At 33.5% G+C, this 27,110-nt stretch overlaps 1 protein-coding gene across 3 annotated transcripts in view; it reads right to left on the bottom strand.

Annotated features, from left to right (window-relative positions):
• The window catches only part of DPYD (dihydropyrimidine dehydrogenase), a 922,445-nt gene that overhangs the window by 686,374 nt on the left and 208,961 nt on the right, over window positions 1-27,110 (bottom strand). For all 3 annotated transcript variants that reach the window (NM_174041.2, XM_059881513.1, XM_059881517.1), the window contains 1 exon segment: window positions 1,033-1,194. In NM_174041.2, the coding sequence (NP_776466.1) occupies window positions 1,033-1,194 (162 nt within the window).

The following is a 27,110-nucleotide window of genomic DNA, read 5'->3' as shown; positions in this document are numbered from 1 at the left end:
AAATACAAGAATTTATTGCAACAACTCACAACCTCAAATTGTTTCTATTTTCTCACTCCCAGAAGCCCTTCCTTAGAATTAACCTGTCAGAAAGCAGGAAGGGAATAAAAACCTGATTTATTACTAAAAGCAAAGTAAGATTTAAGCTTGAGGGATATTATGAGAAGGGTCCTAAAAAGAAAGAATACGTTGTGTTTGAGTTGACAACATCAGACAGAGAAGTCATTAATTAAAAATCTAGTGCTGACAGGTTATTTAATTTGGTCTTCTAGCCAAACAGACCCCAAGGATTACAAAATTCTACTGTAACCTCCATATAAGCTGATCATTTAAATGATACACAGGAATGGATCTGATAGTTGACTCCAAAAAGGAGGCCCCAGAGAGAATAAGATGTCCCAGAGCTTCAAAGTCATTAAAAAGGATTCATTAAAAAAGAAAGACATGGCCCAAACTTATAAGAAAATAGGGACAAAATGTTTTCATATTATTTCATTATAAATTTGCATCCAAAAAACACATCTGCTTTCAATCCACAGGTTCACAAAATCTAATGTGAAAAAATATTATTCAGTTTGAGGGTTTTTGATAATTCTATAACCTCTATTACTCAAAAAATATTATAGAAGAATGCTGATGTATTCTTTCAAGCTGTGAAGATTAAAGATGGTTTCAGGAAAAAGAACTAGTTAAGATAGTTTGTTTTTTATTTTCCCATAATGGGACCCCCTAGCCACACTCCAACGTAAAGTTAATGAATAAATTCTATTTTCAGATACTCCAATTTATATAACTTTCAGTGAAAGTATTTTAATAACCTTCTGGGATTACAATTAATTTGACATATGGTTTTAGAAATTTCATTTTTGAAGCCAAGTCGTTGAATAAAAACATCGTTTATGACACAAAATACTTAAACTGTAGCTGTATATCACACTAAAAATGTTGGATATCAACAAAGCTTCAGGATTAAAGTTATTTTAAGATTTTCGTGCTTCAGGGATAGAAAAAACAATTGTACATCTTACATACCTCAGTAGCATATTGCTGCAATCCACCAATATTAATTGGTCCCTCTTCAGTGGCATACAAATTACATCCACCTACACAAAGATCAGAGGTGGGGCATACCATTCCACAGGTCAGACCAAGTGGGTTGTCAGAAAATATCATCTTAGCAGCTCCATAATAGTTCTGCAAAATAAAATGTTCTTATGTAACAATGTACCTCTTAACATTCAAATTATGATGGCTTTTTTCTATTAGATCAGTGTATAAGATGCAGAGTTTATAATAGTCTTTAGCATCAGAATCCATCAAGTTAGCATAGTAAAATATACATGTCCAATACATATATATTAATAATGAATAATGAGATTTGATAAATTGAAATTTAAAATAAACCATCTAATTCTATCCTGCTACAAATATTTCTTTTCAGTTTTAACAAAAGTAGTTTGTAGTAGTTAAGTAGTTAAGTAGATTGCTTGAACAGGCTTAAAACCTAAACCTTAAAACTAAAGAAAAAAAAATTATGCTCAGGTAATTCAGGATATACTCCATGATGTAACAATATTAAGGGTGGCCAGGGCTCTCTTCCCATTCAATTCATCTGGTTTGTCCATGGATACTATGTATTTTAACACTCTTGTGTTGAGTATCATCCTTCAGTAACAACCTATTAACCAAATATGCAGATGAAACTCATTATACAAGACTAGACTGTTAAGTTCATTCCTCATCACTCCCTTCCACACATTTGACTATTATAGACTAGTTTAGAATCTTTTGCGTTTCATTAAGAATTTTTGGAATCCTACTTGTTCATAAATTATACAAATACATCATTTTTTACTGAATAATGAAAATACGTTGAACATTTCAGAAATATGTTTTCCTTTCATGAAAATTTAAAATTGAATCTGACTAGTATTCTTCAAAGCTGTTAAGTATTTTGTCAAAAATAAGGATTATTTTGAGAAACTGTAACAGTCAAAAGATCCCCAAGGAGATGTGACATCTAAATGCAATCTGTTATTTTAGAGAGGATCCTGGATCAGAAAAAGGACATGAAGTAAAAACGAAGGAAATCTGAAGAAAATATAAACTTTAGTTAATAATAATAACATATTGGGCTTCCCTCATAGCTCAGTCGGTCAAGAATCTGCCTGCAATGCAGGAGACCTGGGTTCGACTCCTGGGTTGGGAAGATCCCCTAGAGAAGGAAATGTCAACCCACTCCAATATTCTTGCCTGAAAAATGCTATGGACAGCGGAGCTTGGCAGGCTACAGACCATGGGATCACAAGAGTAGGACACGACTTAGCGACTAAACCACCACCAACAACACATTAATAAAGTTTCATTAGTTGTAACAAATATGCTATACAATGTTATATGTTAATAGGTGAAACTGGAATAAAATTCTTTGTCCATTTTCCCATATAAAAATACTCTAAAATACATTTTAAAAGAAGATAAGGAAGAATGTACTTAACAATATGAAACAGATGCATTTATTTTTTTCAGCTTTTACTTAAAGTACATTTGAAAGTCTTTGAAAACATACATTATTTCCACGACTAATTTCAATCATAAATACAAATTCCTAGATAAAATATTGAGGATAATAAAGAACAGCATTAATCTTTACTATTTATTGACTCTGTACTACATTTCTGACACTTTACCAGGTCTTTATCTAAGTTTTTAACATCAATCATCTTATTTAATATATCTAGCACTCAAGAAAAAATTTCTAGGCATGAGAAAAAAATAGAATTAAATCTTTGATAACTAGATAAAAAGTAAATTAATGAAGCAGACCCACAGGTGATACAGAAAATAATGCTAGCAGATAAAACCTTTAATTTAATTTTAATAAAAATTCAGGCAAAAAGATACACAAAATACATGAAACAATAAAAATACAATCATAATATTATAATTATTTAAAAAATAATCAAACTTATATTGAATAACTGAATGAAACATTTAAAAATAGATCTAAATGCATGGTTTTAACAGCATCCATGGTGGATTAACAATATTTCTCTTATTCAGTGTCTACTTAGCAACCAACAGTCACATCTAACATATGTAAATGACTCTTCAATACACATTTTCTGAATAGCTAGTAGAAATGTGTTATGAGATTAAAGTTATAAATAAGGAAAGTGAAATATAAAGGGTAAATAATTTGCCAAGGGATCATATAGTATATACGTGGCAGAGTCAGAATCCAAAGCCATATTGTGGCTGTATACTCTTAACTACTAAAGTATAATTTCATATGAAAGTCTACTGTTCATTACTCAATAGATTATAAAATTTAGTTATGATATTATTATTCAGTTATAGCACATACCACACTGTAAAAGAAACACAAAGCTCTTTTCATTATAATTAGGAAGGTAGACAGAAAGCCCATTAGATTATTCTTTATACTTCATCAGATGATTTTTGTTTATATAGTTTCTTTAGTTTTGATCTTTCATCAGTCCATTTTAAAACTATGAGGCATGTCTTTTACTCTTAATTCAAAAGATTAAGATCGGCTTCTTTCTCTAAATTTGGTCACATTTACCAATATCTTTGTGATGGTATGTTAGTATCACTAATAAGGACCAATAATAAAGCACTTAACTGACAAAGTCTAATTTTCAAAAATTAACATTGGACTCTCTTAAACATATAGAAAGAGCATATACAAAAAATAAGCCAAAGATATTATATCATATATTAATAAATAAAAATTCATTAAATAGCAAAGTTGATTAAAAAAGCATTTGAAGATGATTTGGTTTAAATGATGAATTCTATAAAATATTCAAATATGTACATCAATTCTTAATAAATACCTCCAAAGTACACATATCTAATTTAACCCAGAAATGCAAGATTGGTTTATTATGCCAAATACACTGTATCAATAGAATAAAGAATAGAAATCACACAATCATCTCAAAAGATGCAGCAAAGCATTTGACAAACTCCAACAAAACTTGTGGTAAAAACTTACAACAAACCACAAACACAAATCAACTTATTCTCTGATAAAGGACCTCTATGTAAATCCAACAGCTAACATCTTATTTTATGCTGAAAACTGAATGCTTCCTCCCAAAGATCACGAACAAAGGATGTGTTTCTAATTAGCACAGTACAGAAAATCTACCAGATAATTTGACAAGGAAGAGAAGTAAGTGCTATTCAGATTGCAAAGGAAGAAGTAAAATTATTTCCAATTATGATGAATGCAAAATGCAAAATGCCAGGCTGGATGAAGCATAAGTTGGGATCAAGATTGCTGGAAGAAATATCAATAACCTCAGATATACAGATGACATCACCCTTATGGCCTCTTGATGAAAGTGAAAGAGGACAGTGAAAAAGCTGCCTTAAAACTCAACATTCAAAAAACAAAGATTATGGCACCTAGTCCCATCACTTCATGGCAATTAGATGGGGAAACAATGGAAACAATGACAGACTTTATTTTCTTGGGATCTAAAATCACTGCAGATGGTGACTGCAGCCATGAAATTAAAACACACTTGCTCCTTGGAAGAAAAGCTATGACTGACCTAGACAATGTATTAAGAAGCAGAGCCATTACTTTGCCAACAAAGGTCTGTCTAGCCAAAGCTATGGTTTTCCCAGTAGCCATATATGGATGTGAGGTTGGACCATAAAGAAGGTTGAACACTGAAGAATTGATGATTTTGAACTGTGATGTTGGAGAAGACTCCTGAGAGTCCCTTGGACTGCAAGGAGATCAAACCAGTCAATCCTAACAGAAATCAATCCTAAATATTCATTAGAAGGATTGATGCTGAAGCTGAAGCTTCAATATTTTCACCACCTAATGCAATGCAAAGAACCGACTCACTGGAAAAGACCCTGATGCTGGGAAAGATTGAAGGCAGGAGGACAAGAAGACGACAGAGGATGAGATGGTTGGGTGGCATCACTGACTCAATGGACACGAGTTTGAGCAGGCTCTGGGAGATGGTGAAGGACAGCAAAGCCTGGCATGCCGTAGTCCATACAGTCACAAAGAGTCAGACATGACTGAGCGAATCAACAACAACAAATGATAAAATAATCTTTCACATAGAAAATCATAATAAATTTAATTTAAAATTATTAGCACTGTTATCTTCAATTTTATGAATCAATTGGTGCCTTGGGATGCTTAGATTGAGCATTACTTTGAGGTGTGGATATGAAGGTGTTTCTATATGAAATTAGTTTGAATTGGTGGATTCAGATAAGTAGATTGCTCTCCCCAATGTGGGTAGGTAACATACAATCCATTGAGGACCTAAATAGCATAAAAATGGTGCAGAAAGGATAAACTTGTCTCTTGTGGTTGAGCTGGGACATTAATGATATATACACTGATTTTATATGTATATCTATTTATCTATATGTGATATATTCTGCTTGTCTGGAGAATACTAACAAGCTTCCTTGGTGCCCCAGATGGTAAAAGGCTGCCTAGAGTAGGGAGACCTGGGTTTGATCTCTGGGTCAGGAAGATCCCCTGGAGAAAGGAACAGCAACCCAGTCCAGTATTCTTGCCTGGAGAATTCCATGAACAGAGGAGTTCGGCGGGCTACAGTCCATGGGGTTGCAAAGAGTTGGACACAACTCAGCAACTAACACTTTCAACACACACACAAGAAACACAGCAACCATAAATATATAACACAAATACATAAAAAATAATTGGTATTTCTATATATTAGCAATGAACAAACCAAAAATAAAATCAAGAAAATGTTTATATTTAGAAGAGCATCAAAAATACTTAGAATTATATTAACTAAAAAAGTGTAAAACATATATTCTGTAGACAACAAAACACTGATGAAAAAAAATAAGACTTAAAAATGGAAAATAGATCCATGATAATAATTGGAAAGTTTCTTGTCAGGATAGTAATACACTCAAAGCAATCCCTCTAAACACCCTAGCTGACTTGTACTTTGCTAAAATGGTCATGCTGACCCTAAAATTCATATGAATATCCAAGGGAATCAGAATAGCCAAAAGAACCTTGAAAAATAAGAACAGATTTGGAAGAATCACATTTTTCTGATTTCATAACTTACCACACAGCTATGGTAATCAAGATAAAGTGGTAATGGAAAAATGATAAAAATATACCTCAATGGAATGAATTGAGAATCCAGTAAGACCTTTGTATTTATGTTCAATTGATTTTTAAAAGGATTCCAAGAATTCCAGAGGTAAAGAACATTCTCTTCAACAAGTGATGCAGTAATAGCCAAATTTCACATACAAAGGAATGAAGCTGAATCTCCACCTCATACCATACATAAAAGTTAATTAAAAATAGATCAAACCAGTCAATCCTAAAGGAAATCAGTCCTGAATTCATTGGAAGGACTGATTGTGAAACTAAAACACCAATACTTTGGCCACCTGATGGGAACTGACTCATTGGAAAAGACCCTGATGCTGGGAAAGATTGAGGCAAGAGGAGAAGGGGATGACAGAAGATGAGATGGTTGGATGGCGTCACTGACTCAATGGACATGAGTTTGAGCAGGCTTCAGGAATTGGTGATGGATAGAGAAGCCTGGTGTGCTGCAGTCAATGGGGTCACAAAGAGTCAGACACAACCGAGCAACTGAACTGAACTGAAAAATAGATGATAGATCTAAATTTTCGAGCTAAACCTATAAAACTCTTAGAAGACAACATAGGAGTAAATCTTCATGACTAGGTTATGCAATGGTTTCTATATAAGACAACAAAACACAAGCAACAGCAAAAAAAGATAAACTGGATTTCATCAAAATTAAAAGAATACCATCAGAAAAGTTAAAAGACAACCCAGGAGGAAACCGGTTAAGAAATCTCCAACTTGAATATATAAAGAATATCTACAACTCACTAATAAAAACAAATTTAAAAACTAATAAAAAGTAAATACCCAATTAAAGTGAGCAAAATATTAGTATAAATAGTCTTTCAAAAATATACAAATGATCAACAAACATAAGAAATGATGCTCAATATTATCAGAGAAATGCAAGTCAAAATGACAAAGACATATTTCTCACATACTTGGATGGCTATAATCAAGAAGACATACAGTAAAAGCTGTTGGCAAGGATGTGAAGAAATTGGAACCCTCATCTACTACTGATGGGATTGGAAAATGATATAGCTGCTTTGAAAATTAGTTTGGCAGCTCTTCAGTTTTAAGAGTGAAGTTACCATGAGATTCAGGAATTTCCCTCTTTGGTGTGCACTCAAGAACATTTACAAAATTTATCTATGCAAAACTTTGTACACTAATGCTCATAGCAGTGTTATTTCTAAGGCTAAAACAAACAAACAAAAAAAAAAACAACTCCATTATCCATCAACTGATGTAAGGCTAAAAAACATATATGTTACTATGTTATTTGGCAATAAAAAGTACTGAAGTAATGATAAACCCTACAACATGGCTGAACCTTAAAAATACTATGCTAAGTGAAAGAAGTTACTCACAAAAGACTACATATTCTGTGTTTTTGTTTATAGAAAATATCTAGGATAGGCAAAAATAAAGAGACAGAAGACAGATTGATAATGGTCTATGACTGGGGCTCGGAGAAGAAATGGAAAACAGCTGCTAATAGGTATACGATTTGATTTTGGGATGATAAAAATATGCTCAATTTGATTGCGGTAATGAGTGTAACTGCAAATATATTTGCCATCACTGAACTATGCCCTGTATATTGGCAAATTGTATGGAAAATGAGTTATATCTCAAAAAAGCTGTTATATTTTTAAAAAGTATACATATAGGACTGGAAATTATATAGGCACTGTGGAAGGCAATAAAAATAATTCTTGTAAAAATTAAAAACTTTTAGCAAAGGGTATTTGAATAAGATTGCTAAATTAGATGCAAAACTGGACAATATCCTGTGGTTTAGTCTCTAAGTCATTTCCTACTCTTGCAACTCCATGGACTGTAGCCTGCCAGGCTCCTCTGTCCAAGGAATTTCCAATGCAAGAATACTGGAGGGGGTTGCCTTTTCCTTCTCCAGGGGATTTCCCTGACCCAGGGATCGAACCTGGGTCTCCTATATTGCAGGATGTCTCCTGCATTGCAGGCAGATTCTTTATCAATCGAGCCATCAGTATCCTGGAAGGGAATAAAATTAAATTTTTGGAATTTTTTTTCTACTAAAAAAGGATAAATTGCATCTCTACTGTACACAAATCTAAAAGAAAAGATGTAAATTTACAGTTTAATATTTTAATTAATATGTTCATATTTATTTTCCTAAAAATTAAATAATACCTAGAGATCATCTTGTATTTACTTACAAAATGCTTTACTATAGCAGCAAACAGATACAGACTTATTTCATTGTCTTAGTTATGGTTTTGGATAATTTTACCTAATAATGGCAAACATAAAACTGTTCATACCAAATAGTAACTTAAAATTAATCTTCTATTCCTAAGCAAACTTCCTTAGTTCCTACTTAAACCCACTGATCCTCTAACTCAGCACCTACAATTAAACTAGCAGTTAAATCACTGCTAGAGAAAAATCTCAAAGTCATTTTAAGCATTCTTTCCTCATCTTACTTGTCACCTCAGGAACATTTGACATGATTGATTAACAAATATGTATTGACTGACTCAATGAGTAAAATATCCTATTGCATAATTAGAAGTTTTTATAATATAAAAATAGTGTCATGGCAAAAAATGTCAATTGCAGATAACGTGTCAGGATATTTGATGGAAAAAATGGAGAAAGAACATAACCTAATTAAACAATGAAGGATTTTTCCACAAGGATGCTGATTGTTTTAAGAGTCCCAAATTCATTTTAAACACAAAAAATAATGACAGAAGGAAAGAAAAAAAATATATATGTCATAACAAATAAAATATAATGAAACAAAACATTTTAAATTACACTTATGGCTCACCATTTGCCACAGCTGTCAAACTAGGACCTGATCTATCACAGCCTATCATTGACAATAAAACTGTCTAGTAACTCATCAACAATCTCACAGCTTCAAGTATACCCCTTATACCAAAATAAAATTATAGGATGCTATAATTAATTTTTATTGGAATATAGTTGCCTTACAATATTGTGTTAGTTTCTGCTATATAGCAAAGTAAATTGGTTATACATATACACATATCCTCTCTTTTTGGGATTTCCTTCCCATTTAGGTCACCACAGAGTACTGAGTAGGGTTTTTTGTGTTATACAGTATGTTCTCATTAGTTATCTATTTTAAACATTATATATATATATATATATATATATATATATATATATAGATCAACTCAATCTTCCAATCCCACCCCTCTTTCCTTCCGTGGTATCCATATGTCAGTTCTCTATTTCTATGTTTCTATGTCTGCTTTGCTAATAAGTTAATCTGTATCATTTTTCTAGATTCCATACATGTGATATTATGTGATCTTTGTTTTTTCATTCTGATTTATTTCAATCTGTACCAGTCTCTATGTCCATCCACACCTCTGCAAATTGCACAATTGTGTTCCTCTTTATGGCTCAGTAATATTCCAGTGTATATAGGTACCACGTCTTCTTAATCCGTTCATCTATCAATGGACATCTAGGTTGCTTCCATGTCCTGGCTATTGCAAATGGTGCTGTAATGAATATTGGGGTACATGTATCTTTTGTAATTATGGTTTTATCTAGGAGTTACCCAGGAGGGGGACTGCTGGGGCATATGGTAATTGTATTTTTAGTTTTTTTAAGAAACCTCCATACTGTTCTCCATAGTGGCTGTACCAATTTACATTCCCACCAAAAGTGCAAGACAGTTCCCTTTTATCCACATGCTCTCCAGCATTTGTTATTGGTATATTTTTTGATGATGGTCATTCTGATCTGTGTTAGGTGATACATCATTGTAGTTCTGCTTTGCATTTCTCTAATAATTAGCAATGTTGAAGACTTTGTCATCTGTTGCCCATCTGTCTGTCTTTTTGGAGAATGTCTATTTAGGTATTCCATCCATTTTTTTGATTGGGTTATTTGTTTTTGTTTTTTATATTGAGCTGCATAAGCTGTTTGTATATTTGGGGGATTAATCCCTTGTCAGTTGCTTCATTTGCAAATATATGCTCCCATTCTGAGGGCTGTATTTTCATTTAATTTATGGTTTCCTTTGCTGTGCAAAAGCTTTTAAGTTATATTAGGTCTCATTTGTTTATTTTTGTTTTTATTTTCATTATTCTAGCAGGTAGGTTACAAAAGATCTTGCCTTGATTCATGTCAAAGAGCATTCTGCCTATGGTTTCCTCTAAGAGTTTTATAGTGCCCAGCCTTACATTTAAGTTTTTAGTCAATTTTGAGTTTATTTTTGTGTATGGTATTATAGAGGGTTTTAGTTTCATTCTTTCACATGCAGCTATTCAGTTTTCCCAGCACCACTTATTAAAAAAAAATATTCTTTTCTCCATTATATATTCTTGTCTCCTCCTAGGTGACCATAGGCACATGGATTTCTCTTTGGGCTTTCTGTCCTGACCCATCGATCTATATTTCTATTTTTGTGCCAGTACCATACTGTCTTGTAGTTTTGTAGTTCAGTCTATGGACTTCCCAGGTGGTGCAGCAGTAAAGAATCTGACTGACAATGCAAGAAACACAGAGGCATAGGTTCGATCCCTGACTAGACAAGATCCTCTGAGGAAATGGCAACCCATTCCAGTATTCTCGCCTGGAAATCCCAAGCACAGAGGAGCCTGGCAGGCTACAGTCCATGGAGTGCAGAGAGTCAGACACAACTGAGCAACTGACACAGTACTTTATACTCTGAAGTCAGGGAGCTTGATTCTTCCAGCTTTGCTTTTCTTTCTTAAGACTGTTTTGGCTACCTGAGGTCTTTTGTATTTCCACACAAATTGTAATTTTTTTTTTTTTTTTTTTTTGCTCTAATTCTGTGAGAAATCCCCTTTGTAATTTGATAGGGACTGCACTGAATCTATAGATTACTTTGGGTAGTAGAGTCATTTTCACAATATTGATTCTTCCAATCCAAGAACATGGTATATCTCTCCACCTGTTTGTGCAGTCCTTGATTTTTTTGTCAATATCTTACAGTTTCTGAGTTAATGTCTTTTGACTCTTTAGGTAGGCTTATTACTAGATATTTGTTTTGTTGCAGTGGCAAATTGTATTATTTCCTTAATTTCTTTCTGATCTTTTGTGGTTAGTGTATAGAAAAGCAAGAGATTTCTGTATATTAATTTTGTGTATGGCAACATTACTAAATTCATTGATGAGCTTTAGTAGTTTTCTGGTAGCATCTTTAGGATTTAGAGTTTTCTACATATAGTATCATTCTATTATTTACAAACAGTGACAGTTTTACCTATTTTTTACTTTGCATTCTTTTAATTCTTTTTCTTCTATGACTGTCATGGCTAGGACTTCCAAAACTATGTTGAATAAAAGAGGTGAGAGTAGAAATCCTTCCCTTGTTCCTGATCTTACAGGAAATGCTTTCAGTTTTTCACCATTGAGAATGCTGTTTGCTATGGTGTTATCATAGGTGGCTTTTATTTTGTTGAGGTAAGTTCCCTCTATGTGCAATTTCTGGAGAGTTTAAGTTATAACTGGATGTTGACTTTTGTCAAAAGCTTTTTCTGCACTGATTTAGGCAATCATGGTTTTTATTCTTCAGTTTGTTAATACAATGTATCACATTGATTTGTGTAGAATGAAAATTTCTTGAACTTCTGGGATAAATCCTACTTGATTATGGTGTATGATCCTTTAAACATGTTGCTGAATTCTTTTTGTTAGCATTCTGTTGAGGATATTTTGTGTCTATGTTCATCAGTGATATTGGTCTATCTTTTTTTGTGTAATATCTTTGGTTTTGGTATCAGAGTGATAGTAGCCTCACAGAATGAGCTTGGGAGTATTCCTGTAGGAGGCTATAAAATTCTTAAAAAGTAATAAGTATTATTGAACATTTCTTAAATAAAAAATCACCAAGGCAATTTTTTTAAGGCAAATATTCACTCTCTGAAATCAAACTGCTTTGCTATCAGTATAAGAGGTCATTTCAGGCTAAGGTTTAGACTTAGTTTTAAAACTGGTGGCATTCAAATGACTCGAGTTGACAGAACTAAGAGATGAGAGGGAAGGACATACAACTTGTTGCGGACTGAAATGAGTAAATAATCAAAATTTGGTGTGATGACTTGGCAGTTTGGCTAAGAGTTTATTCACTCAGGAAATGATGATTAGGAGATATATTTGGAAAATATGCTTGAACTATATTATGGAGAACCTTCACTGCCAGCATAAGAATTTGGTATTTAATTGAAGTTTTTTAATATTCATAGAAGGGTGCCAGTACTAAGGGACTAGCTGGGAAGACTTATGTATAGATTATGTGGAAATTCTCAAAAAGGGAGCAGAAATACTGGGAATGTGAAGAAGACACAGTTAAACCTAAAAAAAGAAAGTATTGGCATATATCACAGAACATAGAAACATGGTTTTGAAAATTGGGCTGAAACAACATTAAGCAATAATTGAGAAGTCATCTTTGCAATTCACCTCTTACAAATAACTTTGAAGAAATGGCAGAAAACTCTGTGTATAGAGATCTGCTATTTAGAGTCAAAGACATTCAGGAACGTATTAGAAAGAGAACACTTCCTCAACTCTTCCCATCAAGAACTTCACGATCAATATCAATTATTTCTCTCATAGTAAGTGGGAAGATTTCTTGAGCCCTCCTTCTAAATAAGAGATCTGACTCCTAGTCTGTGAGCTCTTAAACCTTTCTAATAGCAAAGGCTATAAAATTTAAATTTAGAAGGGTACTTTAAAGACACCCCAGCAGTCTCCTTGAAAATACACAACCACTTCACTAGTTTCTTCATGTTATTCAATCAGTCACACGTATATTAGTCTTCTATTGTGTGAAAGAAAAAAAAAAAAAACGTACAAGGAAGGCTATATTAGGGGGGATAAAAAATAAATATCTGATCTTTTGTGCACAGATTTATTTTATACATATTGGATGACAGTTTTTACCCTTCTTTAACAAAAATCTAGAGACAAAATGATGCTTGATATATTTGCTGCTTTTATAGCAACACAAAAGAATAGGCCTTGAATGCTGTCCAGTCCATTAGCTTACCCAGGATCTTGCTGGTGCTGAATTTTCTATTACTCATTGAGATTTTTAAAGCAGAATTTAAGGTACCCCATGTGCCATTTATGTGAGTTAATTTTAAGAAAACTTTAAGTTTTATTCTTTTTTATTTTAAAATTATAGCTTGAAACCTCATTAGTGTCATCCCTCTACAATTTAATGATTTTTAAAGTCAGTATCAAGAAACACAAGAAACCCACAAGCTAGCTATTCTCTCATATGGTATAACTATTTTAACAAATAGTTCTATCATATTCAGGCCTTCATGTCACTACACCATTATCAATACAGCTGGTGGATTTATTTTAAAGTGTTCTTCCTTCTTCCAATGAGTGTTTTCACAGATGGAAGCACCCTTCCAAGATAAACTCCAATCTGTTGCATTTAAAAAATACTTGGGCTAAACTTCAGTAAGTTTGCATGTGTGAGAAGGGTGAATTAACATTGCTTGTATTTCTGGATGGAGCTATATAATGGTGAATGTAATGATGTACATTAGTTGAATAGAAAAATATCTAGTAGTACATACAAAAAGAATAGGGAAAAGGACATCTCTGCCAGTCATCATCCCTCAATAAACAATCGATGGATCTTCAAGTATTTGGTAAAGTAGAGGTGGGAATAACTTATGAACAGAATACACAAAACCTCCTGCCCTCATATTACTCACATTCTTGTGAAGACAAATGAGGATGGAAGAATTGATTTGGCTGTTTTTTTTTCTGAAAATGCTTCATTGTAACACATACACTAAATTTTATAAGATTTTTACAAGAGTAGACCAGAACTATGAATTTATTTTGGTCTCACTTAAGGAAAAAAATTTTTTTAATTCTTGTAGAAAATAAAGTTTTTATCTGACCTTAAGATGGTAAACTAGAAAACACATACTCAAGTACACACACACACACACACACACACAGGCTTCAGAGCCATACGCTCCTGAATTTGAATCATATTTAAACCATATGACTGGAGGAAAATGTATTACCTCTTAGCACAGGTTTTATCACTTAAAAAATACAGATCAAAATTCCTTATTAATTAGTCATATTTATGTTAAATATTTTTAAAATGCTTGATACAGATAAGATGCCTAGTACATTATGAAGCACAGGATAGAATTAATAAATTTAAGTCCCCACCCCATCCCCTAGGCTTTTTCTCCTAAGAAATTTCTTAAAATGTTAATTCTAACAGTTTAAGATTTTAACATTTATTAAAGAAAACTCATGTTAGGAAGTAAATTAAGAAAGACAGCAAATAAGAGTAAAAAGTACAGAAAGAAAAACTACCACAATCTACTAAGTTATGAAGAAGAAATGGCAGAGAAACATGCAAGTAAAGGCATAATAATTTATGTACATTGTAGAAATGCAAAAATCTCATTTCTAGTTCTCCAATTTTCTGCACCGTACCCACCTATCTCTGTTTAATTGACTTGAGAATGTATAATTTTCCCTGAGTTAATTAATATAACTTAGTGTGCATGTGTGCATGTACTCAATTCACCAATCATCAAGTATTTATGAGCAGCTACTCTGTGAGAGGCCCTTTGGTAAGCACTAGATATGCATGAAGAAGCAGTGCTTTTGCCTGTAGATTGTTCTGGTTAAATGGAATACAATTTTCATCCATACCAATATCCATCCTGTTCATACCATATACCATTGCTCAAATAACATTTCCTTTAAAAAACTCCATTGTTCACCATTTTCCAACTAGAAACGTAATGCCACAATATCATCTCTTTGTACTACACTTTTTTGGTCATTGTATTTGTTAATATAAATTTATGATAACTCTATATTTTTCTGATGTGTCTTCTGCTGCTACTGCTGCTGAGTCGCTTCAGTCGTGTCCGACTCTGTGCGACCCCATAGACTGCAGCCCACCAGGCTGCCCCGTCCCTGGGATTCTCCAGGCAAGAACACTGGAGTGGGTTGCCATTTCCTTCTCCAATTAATGAAAGTGAAAAGTGAAAGTGAAGTCGCTCGGTCGTGTCTGATTCTTAGGGACCCCATAGACTGCAGCCCACCAGGATGCCCCGTCCCTGGGATTCTCCAGGCAAGAACACTGGAGTGGGTTGCCATTTCCTTCTCCAGTGCATGAAAGTGAAAAGTGAAAGTGAAGTCACTCGGTCATGTCTGATTCTTAGGGACCCCACAGACTGCAGCCTACCAGGCTCCTCCGCACATGGGATTTCCCAGGCAAGAGTCATGGAGTAGGGTGCCATTGCCTTCTCCAGTGTCTTCTATTAGCTTTTAATAATTTCTGAAGTTCAGAGACCATATCTAATCTCCAGTAGAATTACTACTAGAAACTTAATTGATCAGCATTTATCTTTTAATATCAAAAATAAAAATTTATATAAAATTCAAATCATTAGCATCACCAACTCAAAGGGCATGAATTTGAGTGAACTTCAAGAGACAGTGGAAGGCAGAGGAGCCTGGAGTGCTACAGTCCATGGGGTTGCAAAGAGTCCAACACAACTTAGTGAATGAATAACAACAACTTCATAATTTTGTATTGCCAATTTAAAGTAAGTAATGTGAATATCTATTGTGAATAATAAAATGCCCATTTTATCCACAGAAAATAATGAAATTTGCAATAGATTTTCTAAGAAATTTACAGAAGTATAATTTTTTATTCTTAGATATGACGAAACACAGAAATAAACAACCGAATACAAGGTTATTTCATTTAGAGTGCTAGAGTTCACATATACCAAAAATGAAATGAAAAGTGATGCTCAGAGAAGATAGGTGATTTCCCTAAGATCACACAGCCGACAGGTGAATTGAAAGTCGTTCAGTCATGTCCAACTCTTTGCAATCCCATGGACTGTAACCCACCAGGCTCCACAGTCCATGAAATTTTCCAGGCCAGAATACTGGAGTGGTTGCCACTTCCTACTCTAGGGGATCCTCCCAACCCAGAGGTCGAATCCACTTCTCTTGCATCTCCTACACTGGTAGACACATTCTTTACCAGTAGCGCCACCTGGGAAGCCCCCTCTTATAAGTTACCATAATTCATGGTATAATGTCTTCAAGGAGATAGAATGCCTTTCTACATAGAAACTTCTATGCCAATATAGAAACATATATGGTAGAGTCAAGATCATAATGTTAGAGTGATCATTAAAGCTAATAAAAATACGCAAAAGTAGAAATCTAGAAGTTATCATTTATAAATACTGCATAACTTGCAAGCAAAAAAAAGTTAATTTGAGAAATTATTGAAGGAGAAGTAAAATTAATATTGATAGAATCACCTATTCATATACTATATAAAATGTTAAAAGATTTTTCTCTAATCTGATATAACAAATTTCATCTTTCACTGAGATTGTTTTTCTTTATAACCCAACTAAACTGTAAATCCTTTTAAAGGTAACCAGAAATATAGATTAAATCTGATTATTCTTACTGGAACAAAAATATAACACAAATTCTATACTTAAAGGGCATTTGTTGCCCAACATCAGAAATAGAAAATTAGTATCTGGATATATTAATGCACTTCATATATCTCCCTCTTCTGAAAGATGTTATACTAAAAACAAAGCTATATCACATGTGCTACTGCCTACTCAGTAAACTATTGAGAATTATTTCATCTTTGATATAACTTAAATATACTGGTAATTAATATTTGGCTACAAGGAGAAAACTGGAACTTCTGTTGTTTCTTTGTTCTTTAAAAATCATTTGTTATTAAGAAGGGTAAAAAAACACAAGTCAATCAAATGATTGGCCAAGTTTTAAAAATAAGTTTATATTTTCAATAACAAGTATAAGTAATGGCAAAATTAAGAAAAAAATCAAAAGGTAAGAAAGAGATCAAACTACCTCACTCCAAATAATCTTACCTTAAACAATATTTAAAAAAACAAACTCAGAAATTTTTGCTGGACATCATTATATATATATATATGAAAGTTATATATATATATATATATAAAATAACTTAAGACAGAATTATTACTTATGATAGTAGAGCTAGACTACAATTTAGCACTCCTATTTTCTTTTATCCAAACAAAATAAAGTAAGACTATTTATGAAGGTTTGCTCTTCACAGACAGAAATGAGATTTCTTAATCAACTGGGTGTTTTGCTGTCTAATATAGTGTGTTATTATATATTGCTCATAAAACCACCAGTCAGCTATAATCTGCACAGAGGAAACAAACACAGTTTTCAGAAAGTCTCCATTCAAAGTGCATTAACTTAAGCCCATATGAATTTCAAAATTATAATTAGTTTTGTTTACTATTAGGGCTTCCCTGATAGTTCAGTTGGTAAAGAATCCAGATGCAAAGCAGAAAACACTGGTTCAATTCCCAGGTCAGGAAGATTCGCTAAAGAAGAGATAGCCTACCCACTTCAGTATTCCTGGGCTTCCCTTGTGACTCACTGGTAAAGAATCCGCCTGCAATGCAGGATACCTGGGTTTGATTTCTGGGTTGGGAAGATCCCCTGGTGAAGGGAAAGACAACCCACTTCAGTATTCTGGCCTGGAGAATTCCATGGGCTGTATAGACCATAGGGTGGCAAAGAGTTGGACACGACTGAGCAACTTTCACTTGTTTACAATTATTTACTTAAAATTCTTCAATTTATCAAATAGTTGTCTAAAGATGAAACTCAAATTTCCTTAAGATAAAGTTTATTGTATTATATATTCTGCAATTATTTAAGATTTAATAGCACTTAGAATGGGAAACAATAGAATAGGAAACAATAGAATGGGAAACAATAGAATAGGAAACAATAGAATGGGAAAGACTAGAGATCTCCTCAAGAAAATTAGAGATACCAAGGGAATATTTTATGCAAAGATGGATTCAATAAAGGACAGAAATGGTATGGACCTAACAGAAGCAGAAGATATTAAGAAGAGCTGGCAAGAATGCACAGAAGAGCTGTACAAAAAAGATCTTCACGACCCAGATAATCATGATGGTGTGATCACTCACCTAGAGCCAGATGTCCTGGAATGTAAAGTCAAGTGGGCCTTAGGAAGCATCACTACAAACAAAGCTAGTGGAAGTGATGGAATTCCAGTGGAGCTATTTCAAATCCTGAAAGATGATGCTGTGAAAGTGCTGCACTCAATATGCCAGCAAATTTGGAAAACTCAGCAGTGGCCACAGGACTGGAAAAGGTCAGTTTTCACTCCAATCCCAAAGAAAGGCAATGCCAAAGAATGCTCAAACTACTGAGCAATTGCACTCATCTCACACGCTAGTAAAGTAATGCTCAAAATTCTCCAAGCCAGGCTTCAGCAATACATGAACCATGAACTTCCAGATGTTCAAGCTGGTTTTAGAAAAGGCAGAGGAACCAAAGATCAAATTGCCAACATCTGCTGGATCATGGAAAAAGCAAGAGAGTTCCAGAAAAACATCTATCTGCTTTATTGACTATGCCAAAGCGTTTGATTGTGTGGATCACAATAAACTGTGGAAAATTCTGAAAGAGACGGGAATGTCAGACCATCTGACCTGCCCCTTGAGAAACCTGTATTCGGGTCAGGAAGCAACAGTTAGAACTCGACATGGAACAACAAACTGGTTCCAAATAGGAAAAGGAGTTCGTCAAGGCTGTATATTGTCACTTGCTTATTTAACTTATATGCAGAGTACATCATGAGAAATGCTGGGCTATAAGAAGCACAAGCTAGAATCAAGATTGCCGGGAGAAATATCAATAACCTCAGATATGTAGATGACACCACCCTTATGGCAGAAAGTGAAGAGGAACTACAAAGCCTCTTGATGAAAGTGAAAGTGGAGAGTGAAAAAGTTGGCTTAAAGCTCAACATTCAGAAAATGAAGATCATGGCATCTGGTCCCATCATGTGCCTCCAATGTTGGAGACCTTGGTTCAATCCCTGGGTGGGGAAGATCCCCTGGAGAAGGGAGTGGGCAACTCATTCCAGTATTCTTGCCTGGAGAATCCCCATGGACAGAGAAACCTGGCGGGCTACAGTCCATGGGGTCGCAAAGAGTTGGACACAACTGAGCGACTAAGCACAGCACAAACAATGTAATATGCATCTCTCTTTTCCACCAGCACATTAGAAAAGAGGGTACATTTTGAAAATATTACAGCTATTGGTAATTTAGCACTTAGTAAATTTACCGTTTGCTAGTCTCAAAACTGAGAAGTTACATATTAAAATTCAAGGCTGAATTCTAGAAAATTGAGTTAATGTTACCAGCTGATAAATGTATGAGGTAAGATAAGCATAAATTTGCATTACTAAATTTAAATTAATACGTTACCACTGTCTAGACACAGGGTTTCCTAGGTGGAGCTAGGCGTAAAGAACCTGCCTGCTGATGCAGGAAATCACCTGTGAAGACAAGAAACATGGATTCAACCCCCGTGTGGGGAAGATCCCCTGGAGGAGGGCACAGCAACCCACTCCAGTATTCCTACCTGGAGAATTCCATGGACAGAGGAGGCTAGTAGGCTATAGTCCATGGGGTCACAAAGAGCTGGACATAACAGAAGCGACTTAACATGCATGCATAGTCCAGACACAGCATTCAATAATTACTCTGTAGAACTTCTTTTCATTTCATGAAGCTAGCTTTACATGTTGAGAAAAGTTAGGATATTCTGAAAATAAATATACTATCAGGGGAATAGCCTTTATCAATGGTAAGATATATTACACAGCATAGTATAAAATATCTTGGTTCTGTCAAAGATATATAGATTGCCAGGACAAATAAAGGGTTTGAAATAGACCTAAATACATGTAGAATTAAGTGTATGATAGATGTGGCACTTCAGAATAGAGGGAAAATATATTTTTCAATAAACAGATTTGGAACTATTAGTCATTTAGGGAAAAAAAAAAGCTGAATATTTTTCTCATTTTTTGTACCAAAATAAAAACTAAGAGTAAGATCTATACATGTTACTCTGTAAACCATTAGCTTTACTTTATTGTACTATAGAATTTTAATCTATTATTTTTATTAAAAATATACATGCTTACTGAGGAAGTAAAATAATATGGCCATTTTTAGCAAAAATGTTAATAACCTCTTTACCCCTCCTCAACCTCAATCAACTGAGGAATCTAAAGTTCAAGTCCTTCTATGCCATGTTTAGTTTATATATAAATCAGAATTTTTTAAAGCTAGTGTTATGCTATTCATACTAGTATGCAACTCACTTTCTTAATTTAATAGGAATATCCTTTTAGCTCAACAAATATAATAATCATGCAGAGCCACATAACATTCCATAATATAAAAATAGGTTAATAAACACTTTTCTTAATGTTGGGCACTATTGTTGTCTCAAGATTTTGCTACTTCAAACAATGCTGTGATTGCTGTAATAAATACTACTGTACATGTACCATTATATGGTCATATTTTTGTTTCTCTAGGAAGAACAGATAGCAAAGCATTGCTAGCACAACTGTATAAATATTTGAAATTTTCAAATATATTACTACTGTATGAGATTTCTTGCTTCCTTTCTGCTAAATAGCAAAGGAGGCTACTTAACTTTTTAACTTTAAAAATATGATGAGAGAAAACTGGTATCACCCTTTTATTTACACATTTCTGGCTAATATGAAAGTAGGACATCTCTAATATGACCATTAATCATTTGAGTGACCTCTTTTTTAATGCTTATGAGAACACTGCCTATGCAAGGTTGGGTTCTTTTTCTTATTTAAATTTTTAGGAACTCTGATTTAATAGAAGTTAACACTTAGCCTAAACATGCAGAACAAAAAAAAAAGTGTTCACTTGGTTTCAAGTTCGGTTTGATTTTATTCTAAAATACATTTTAAAATGTGTGTAGTAAAATTTTTTCTCACATAGCTCACAGATTGAGAATTATCCTTAAACCTTTTCCTTTTTATATTTAAAAATTTAGTACACCTAAAATTTATCTTAGATGGCCTGATGAAGTGTTCTAAAGGTAAAGGCAAAATTATGCCAGGACCACTTTTCAAAGAAGTCATCATTTACCACTGAATTAAAATATCCTCTTCATTATACATTGTGTTCTCTTACTTACTTGGTTTCATTTACAGACCTTCATCTGTTTCAGAGATGTGTATCCCTGTACCAATTCTATACTGACTACAGTAGCTGTACAGTGAGCTTCAATATCTGATATGGCAAATCTTTTTGTCTTATTTTTCAACAGTCTAGTTCTTCAATATGCCTTTTTGATTACCATTCCAGAATTTACCAATAAAAATGTAGGTTTCAATCATTCTAGATTACCCATTGCTAAGTTGCTTCAGTCGTGTCGGACTCTGTGTGACCCCATAGATGTCAGCCCACAGGCTCCTTGTCCCTGGGATTCTCCAGGCAAGAACACTGGAGTGGGTTGCCATTTCCTTCTCCAATGCATGAAAGTGAAAAGTGAAAGTGAAGTTGCTCAGTCATTTCCGACTCTTAGCGACCCCATGGACTGCAGCCTACCAGGCTCCTCCCTCCATGGGATTTACCAGGCAAGAGTACTGGAGTGGGGTGCCATTGCCTTCTCCAGATTACCCATTAGATCTTAAATATTTATAGGCATTTTTCACATGTATTGAGAAGTAGTTACCTACTGTGGCTCTTCTAATTTTTAAAGTTTAAATTATAGGTAAAATATATTTTTTAAGTTATTGTGAATGTATCCATGAACTTTCATGTTCAGGGACAGAAAATGACAAGATTTAAGCAAAGAAATAAGTGGAACAACCTTAAAGCCATTTGCTAAACCAGGTTAAAAAAAGCCTTTAATTTTCAGGGCCTTTGAGAACACAGCAAATATAGATTCCTTTTCTAAATAAACATCTTTATTATAGCATTTATTTTTTAAATTATGGTTGCTCATTTTCTTTGAGGCTTTATCTGTGAAAATTTTATAAGGACTGCAATAAAGACAAGCAATGAAATATGTATATTACCATATGTAAAATAGATGACCAGTGTAAGTTCCATGCATGAAGCAGGGCACTCAAAGCTGATGCTCCGGAACAAGCCAGACAGATGGGGTGGGGAGGGAGGTGGGCGGGGGATTCAGAATGGGGGGACACATGTACACCCATGGCTGATTCATGTCAACGTATGCCAAAAACCATCACAATACTATAAAGTAAGTAGCCTCCAAAAGGAAAAAAAAAATAATAATAATTTTAAAAATTAAACATAAGTAAACAAAACACTATGTCTGGACCCACTAGACATCATAAGCAATATAATCATGCTCACAAATATTTTGGATAGTGGGATTCTCAAGAATATAAAAATAAGTAATTTCATCTGCTTTAAGAAATTATAGGTAGACTTGAAAAATAAATAAAAAGCTAACAGGGTTTTTAAATGTAAAAAAGAACTCCTAGAAATGAAAGATAAAATTGTAACTCAAAACTCAGCAGACAATTTTAAGAACATATTTGAAACTGGTGAAGAAGGTTTTAGAAAACTTGAAAGTAGAATTTAAGGAAATGATTTAAAATGTAACCTCCAAAAAACAAAGAAATGAAAGTTCAAAAAATAAGTTGAGTCATAGACAATAAAATAAGAATATTTAACATATACTTAATGAGAACTCCATAAAATGAAGTAAAGACAATGAAATAGTCCCCAAAATGATGAAAGATATCAATCCACAGATTTAAGAGTCATAATGAAAACAAAGCAAAATAAATAAAAGAAATCCATATTGATATAAATAACTGTAACACTGTTGAACACTAAAGGTTAAAAGGTCTTTAAATCAGCCACTCTCCAAAGACATTATTCTCAAGTGAGCAATAACTAGAATGCTGGTGACATTCAAATAGCATGCATGACATAAAACACTAAAATAATACTCTCTGAGAGGTGTAAAAAATAACTGCAAATCCTTTACTCTATGCACAAAGTATTTTATGAGAGTTAAGAAATGTATGAACAGTTTCAGAAACAAAAAGAGTTGGTTAACAGCATATCCTTACCAAAAAAGATTTAAAGAACTGACATTTATTCTAAGCACAAATAAACTGCTTTCTCATGGAAATCTCAACAAGGGGGAAAAAAACTGAAGAAAACTGCCAACAATTTGAATAAAACTAATCCAAAACTGGATTAATAAGTATACAGTAATTAGTATACAATAATAAAGCATACCATTTTATTCATCAAGTTTTAAAAAGAAAGCATTATTGTTAATTAGATAAGGAAGAGCTAATTAGAATTGCAGTACCTTAGTCTATGCCACAAGACCCACTCAGATTGGGCTCTGGAATGACACAGACCCATAATATTTAGCTGTTGTAAAATACAGAAAAAATTACATATTTTACATTATTTAAAAATTGGCATCATGACTGTAAGGGGAACTGACACACAAGTTCAGAACTATTTATGTAAACCAAATGGCAGACTGAACTCTGAAGGATAATGACTTGTTAGTTCTAGAGCATCACATAAAGTTTTTATAAGCTGTGTTCCCTTGAACACCATCTTATGGCAGGTAGGTAAGTTTCTGTCAGTCTTCTTAGGATGCACAGAGGTGCTCCAAATACCATCTGACAATAAAAGTGTGAGAACTAGCCTTGTGATTCAAAGGAAACCTGAAATCTCAATTATCACATTTTATTTTATATATCTAAAATATTCACTTTTTAAATTACTGATTAGTAAATTATGGACTTCCTAATACCTTTTTCATTTACTTACTTCTCTGTCATAAAAATGGGGGGTACCTAATTGGCTTTACTTTATAGGCAATGGCGAGCCACTGAAGTTTTTTGAACAAGAGTACAATATAATTAAAGCTATGATTTTAGAAAATTATTCTGAAAATGATCAATATTTTATTTGATAATGGTATAAACCTCGTGGCCATTGAAACTGAAAAGCAAACCCTAAAGTAGAATGGACTAAATCTATTGATTGCACTTCTGCTTTATAATATTTGTGCATGCATGTGCATATATACATACACACATATATCAAGAAAACATTTTTAAATAAAACTACTGTCGTCAATAATATTTATCAATAAATAATGCTGGTTAAATTGTGCTGCTCCTCTGATTTTAGTTACTTTCAATAGGAATCTATGATAAGAGCCTTTTATGTGACACTGTTTTTTTCTAATGTATATTATTAAATGTATTTATCTAGCTATAAAAGCCATTAAATCTACATAGATTCTGTAAAATCTATACAGATTGTATATAAAACGTATACAGATTCTGTAAAATATACAAGTCTGTGGAGAAGCCATTGCTTTACAACTTAATACAAAATTTTGAAAAAGAAAATAAATACTTTTTATTAGAAAATAAAGGATTGTGTAACTAAGGAAAATTTTTTTAAAGTCAGTTTTTCAGTACATTCATAGACTGACCTTATGAATTCTTACATAATGTAGTGTTGTTTTTTTTTTTTTCCAAAAGAAAACTATCCAAAAATATAACCCTTATTTACAGTTTGATGAATCTGAAACGTGTACTTTCCATTGAGAGATAAAATTGCGAAGAATAACCTTCATGAAACAGAGAAAAACTGACCCAGGTACAATAGAATTGAGTGTACCTTTAGAAACTAGAGCTGTAATCCAGTTTGTAAAAAAATAAAGAATGGAAGTATTGGTCTAAAGTCCACTGAATCACAGAAACCTAACACAATACAATCCAAGTGACATGCTTTTCTCAAAAAGGCTCAAGGCTCATTGAGTCTGGTGATCCAATTACCCTCTCAACCTGGAAAGAACCCCCCTCCTGAGTTGAGGTCCACTGGTAGAGCAATGTGGGACAGCCTACATCCTACACAGCTGGTAAATATCTTAAAAGCTGCAGGCTTTAAAGTACAAGAATCTCTTACCTTTTACGATTGCTACAATGATTCTTCAACAAAATACTACTTACAATAGAGTTCCTTAAATGTCTGAAAAGATTACATTTTCAATTAAATATCCTCAAATATCTTCTCTTCGTATGGAAATTTATTTAAATAAATACCAAGGTGCAATGCTTCATCAGGTAGTAAGAAATATGAACAAACTAATGAAACAACATTATCCTAAAATAGAGATGATTCTGATCTTACTTAGACATTTTATAAGTTTTTCAAAGAATATCATTATTCCCATTTTGTCTTTTTTTCATATATAAAATTTTTGTATAGCTTGAATGATTGTGCTATACACTTATTAGAATCACAAAATCACTACTAAATTATAGATTCTCTAGTGAAAATTTCGGAGAAGGCGATGGAACCCCAATCCAGTACTCTTGCCTGGAAAATCCCATGGATGAAGGAGCCTGGTAGGCTGCAGCCCATGGGATCGCAGAGTTAGACATGACTGAGCAACTTCACTTTCACTTTTCACTTTCATGCATTGGAGAAGGAAATGGCAACCCACTCCCGTGTTCTTGCCTGGAGAATCTCAGGGACAGGGAAGCCTAGTGGGCTGCCGTCTATGGGGTCGCACAGAGTCGGACACGACTGAAGAGACTTAGCAGCGGCAGCAGGGAAAATTTAGCTAGCATGGATCACAATTCCATTGCCTCATGCTTAAAGCCAGGAGTGCAACCTTATATAATTTTAGCCAAAACTCTTTCTACTTCAAAATTTTGGACATTTTATTTTATTCTTTTTCTCATGAGATTTCATATACATGCTTCACATAAATTATTTATTTTCATATATGTCAGAGATTCTGTGATGATAAATGTTTACGATATTTCAGTTAATAAATGAGATCTCTTTTCAGATTTTATCTTCTTAATTACAAAACAAATACAGAGCATTAGTGATTTCCTACTATCTATAGAATTGTCTCAAATATTGAGCATAGAATTCAAATATTTTCACAACTTAATATCAGTCTAACTGCTTTGTCTCTTTCCCATCACTCTTCTTTATGTAATCAAGGCTCCATTCTAGCCACACTGAATTTATTATATTTCCCTACACATACCATGTATAGCCCACATTCTTGCTTTTTCATATGCTGAATAATCTTCTTAAACTGAATGGTTTCAGCACTAATCACATTGAATTATCGGTAGGTTTTTGTGTTGTTTTATTTTTTTAATGTATCTGGTTTTGCTCAGAGTCATAATTTCCAGAAGGCAAGGTCATAGCAGGGATCCTTTTTTAGCCAGTATATGTCACTGAGTTTGATAGATAGTAGATGCTCAATAAGTAATACCAGAAACAAAAATAGTAATCACTTGTATAGTATTTACCATATTGAATGAATAGAAAAAATAATAATAATTCCACATCAACAAAATATTTGTTGAATAATTGCCATATCAGAGATTTTCACATGAAAATATTATTCAGTTCACACCACCATCCTGTAAGACAGATGCTATTCTTCTTTCATAAATCAAAGTGTAGAGATAAGTCATTTTCCTTGGGTTCACAGGGGTTCAATGCAAAAATTCAACCTGGACTTCAGATCTGGCCATGTAGATTAATACCATGTCCTATATCTAAGTAATAACCTCTAATTCTTTTGAAATCGTAAAGCTATATAAATTTATAATTTTTCTCCTACAACATTTTTAAATCACTGACATACTGAGAAATAATCTTTCTATTTAAAAAGGTACCAGTTAGTTGAAGGAGTACTTACTGGATTTTAGCAGCATTTTAGCATATAAGTACTAAATCCTGTGAAAGGAAGCAATCTCTACATCCTTACGGGAAGATGCCTTCAGTTTTTGCTCAGTAGTTAAAGGATAGGATCCTTGGCTAAGAGTTCATAATGCTTCTTTCACAAACAAAAGATACTATTCATCATTTAATCAATCAACCATTCTCTTGTTTACTAAAAACTGGGCTTTGCCTTACATTGATTTATTTTTTTTTATTTTATTTTATTTTTAAACTTT

This window comes from Bos taurus, chromosome 3 (genome assembly GCF_002263795.3).
Source record: "Bos taurus isolate L1 Dominette 01449 registration number 42190680 breed Hereford chromosome 3, ARS-UCD2.0, whole genome shotgun sequence".
Taxonomy (NCBI): domain Eukaryota; kingdom Metazoa; phylum Chordata; class Mammalia; order Artiodactyla; family Bovidae; genus Bos; species Bos taurus.
This window is presented reverse-complemented; position numbering and strand designations above follow the sequence as displayed.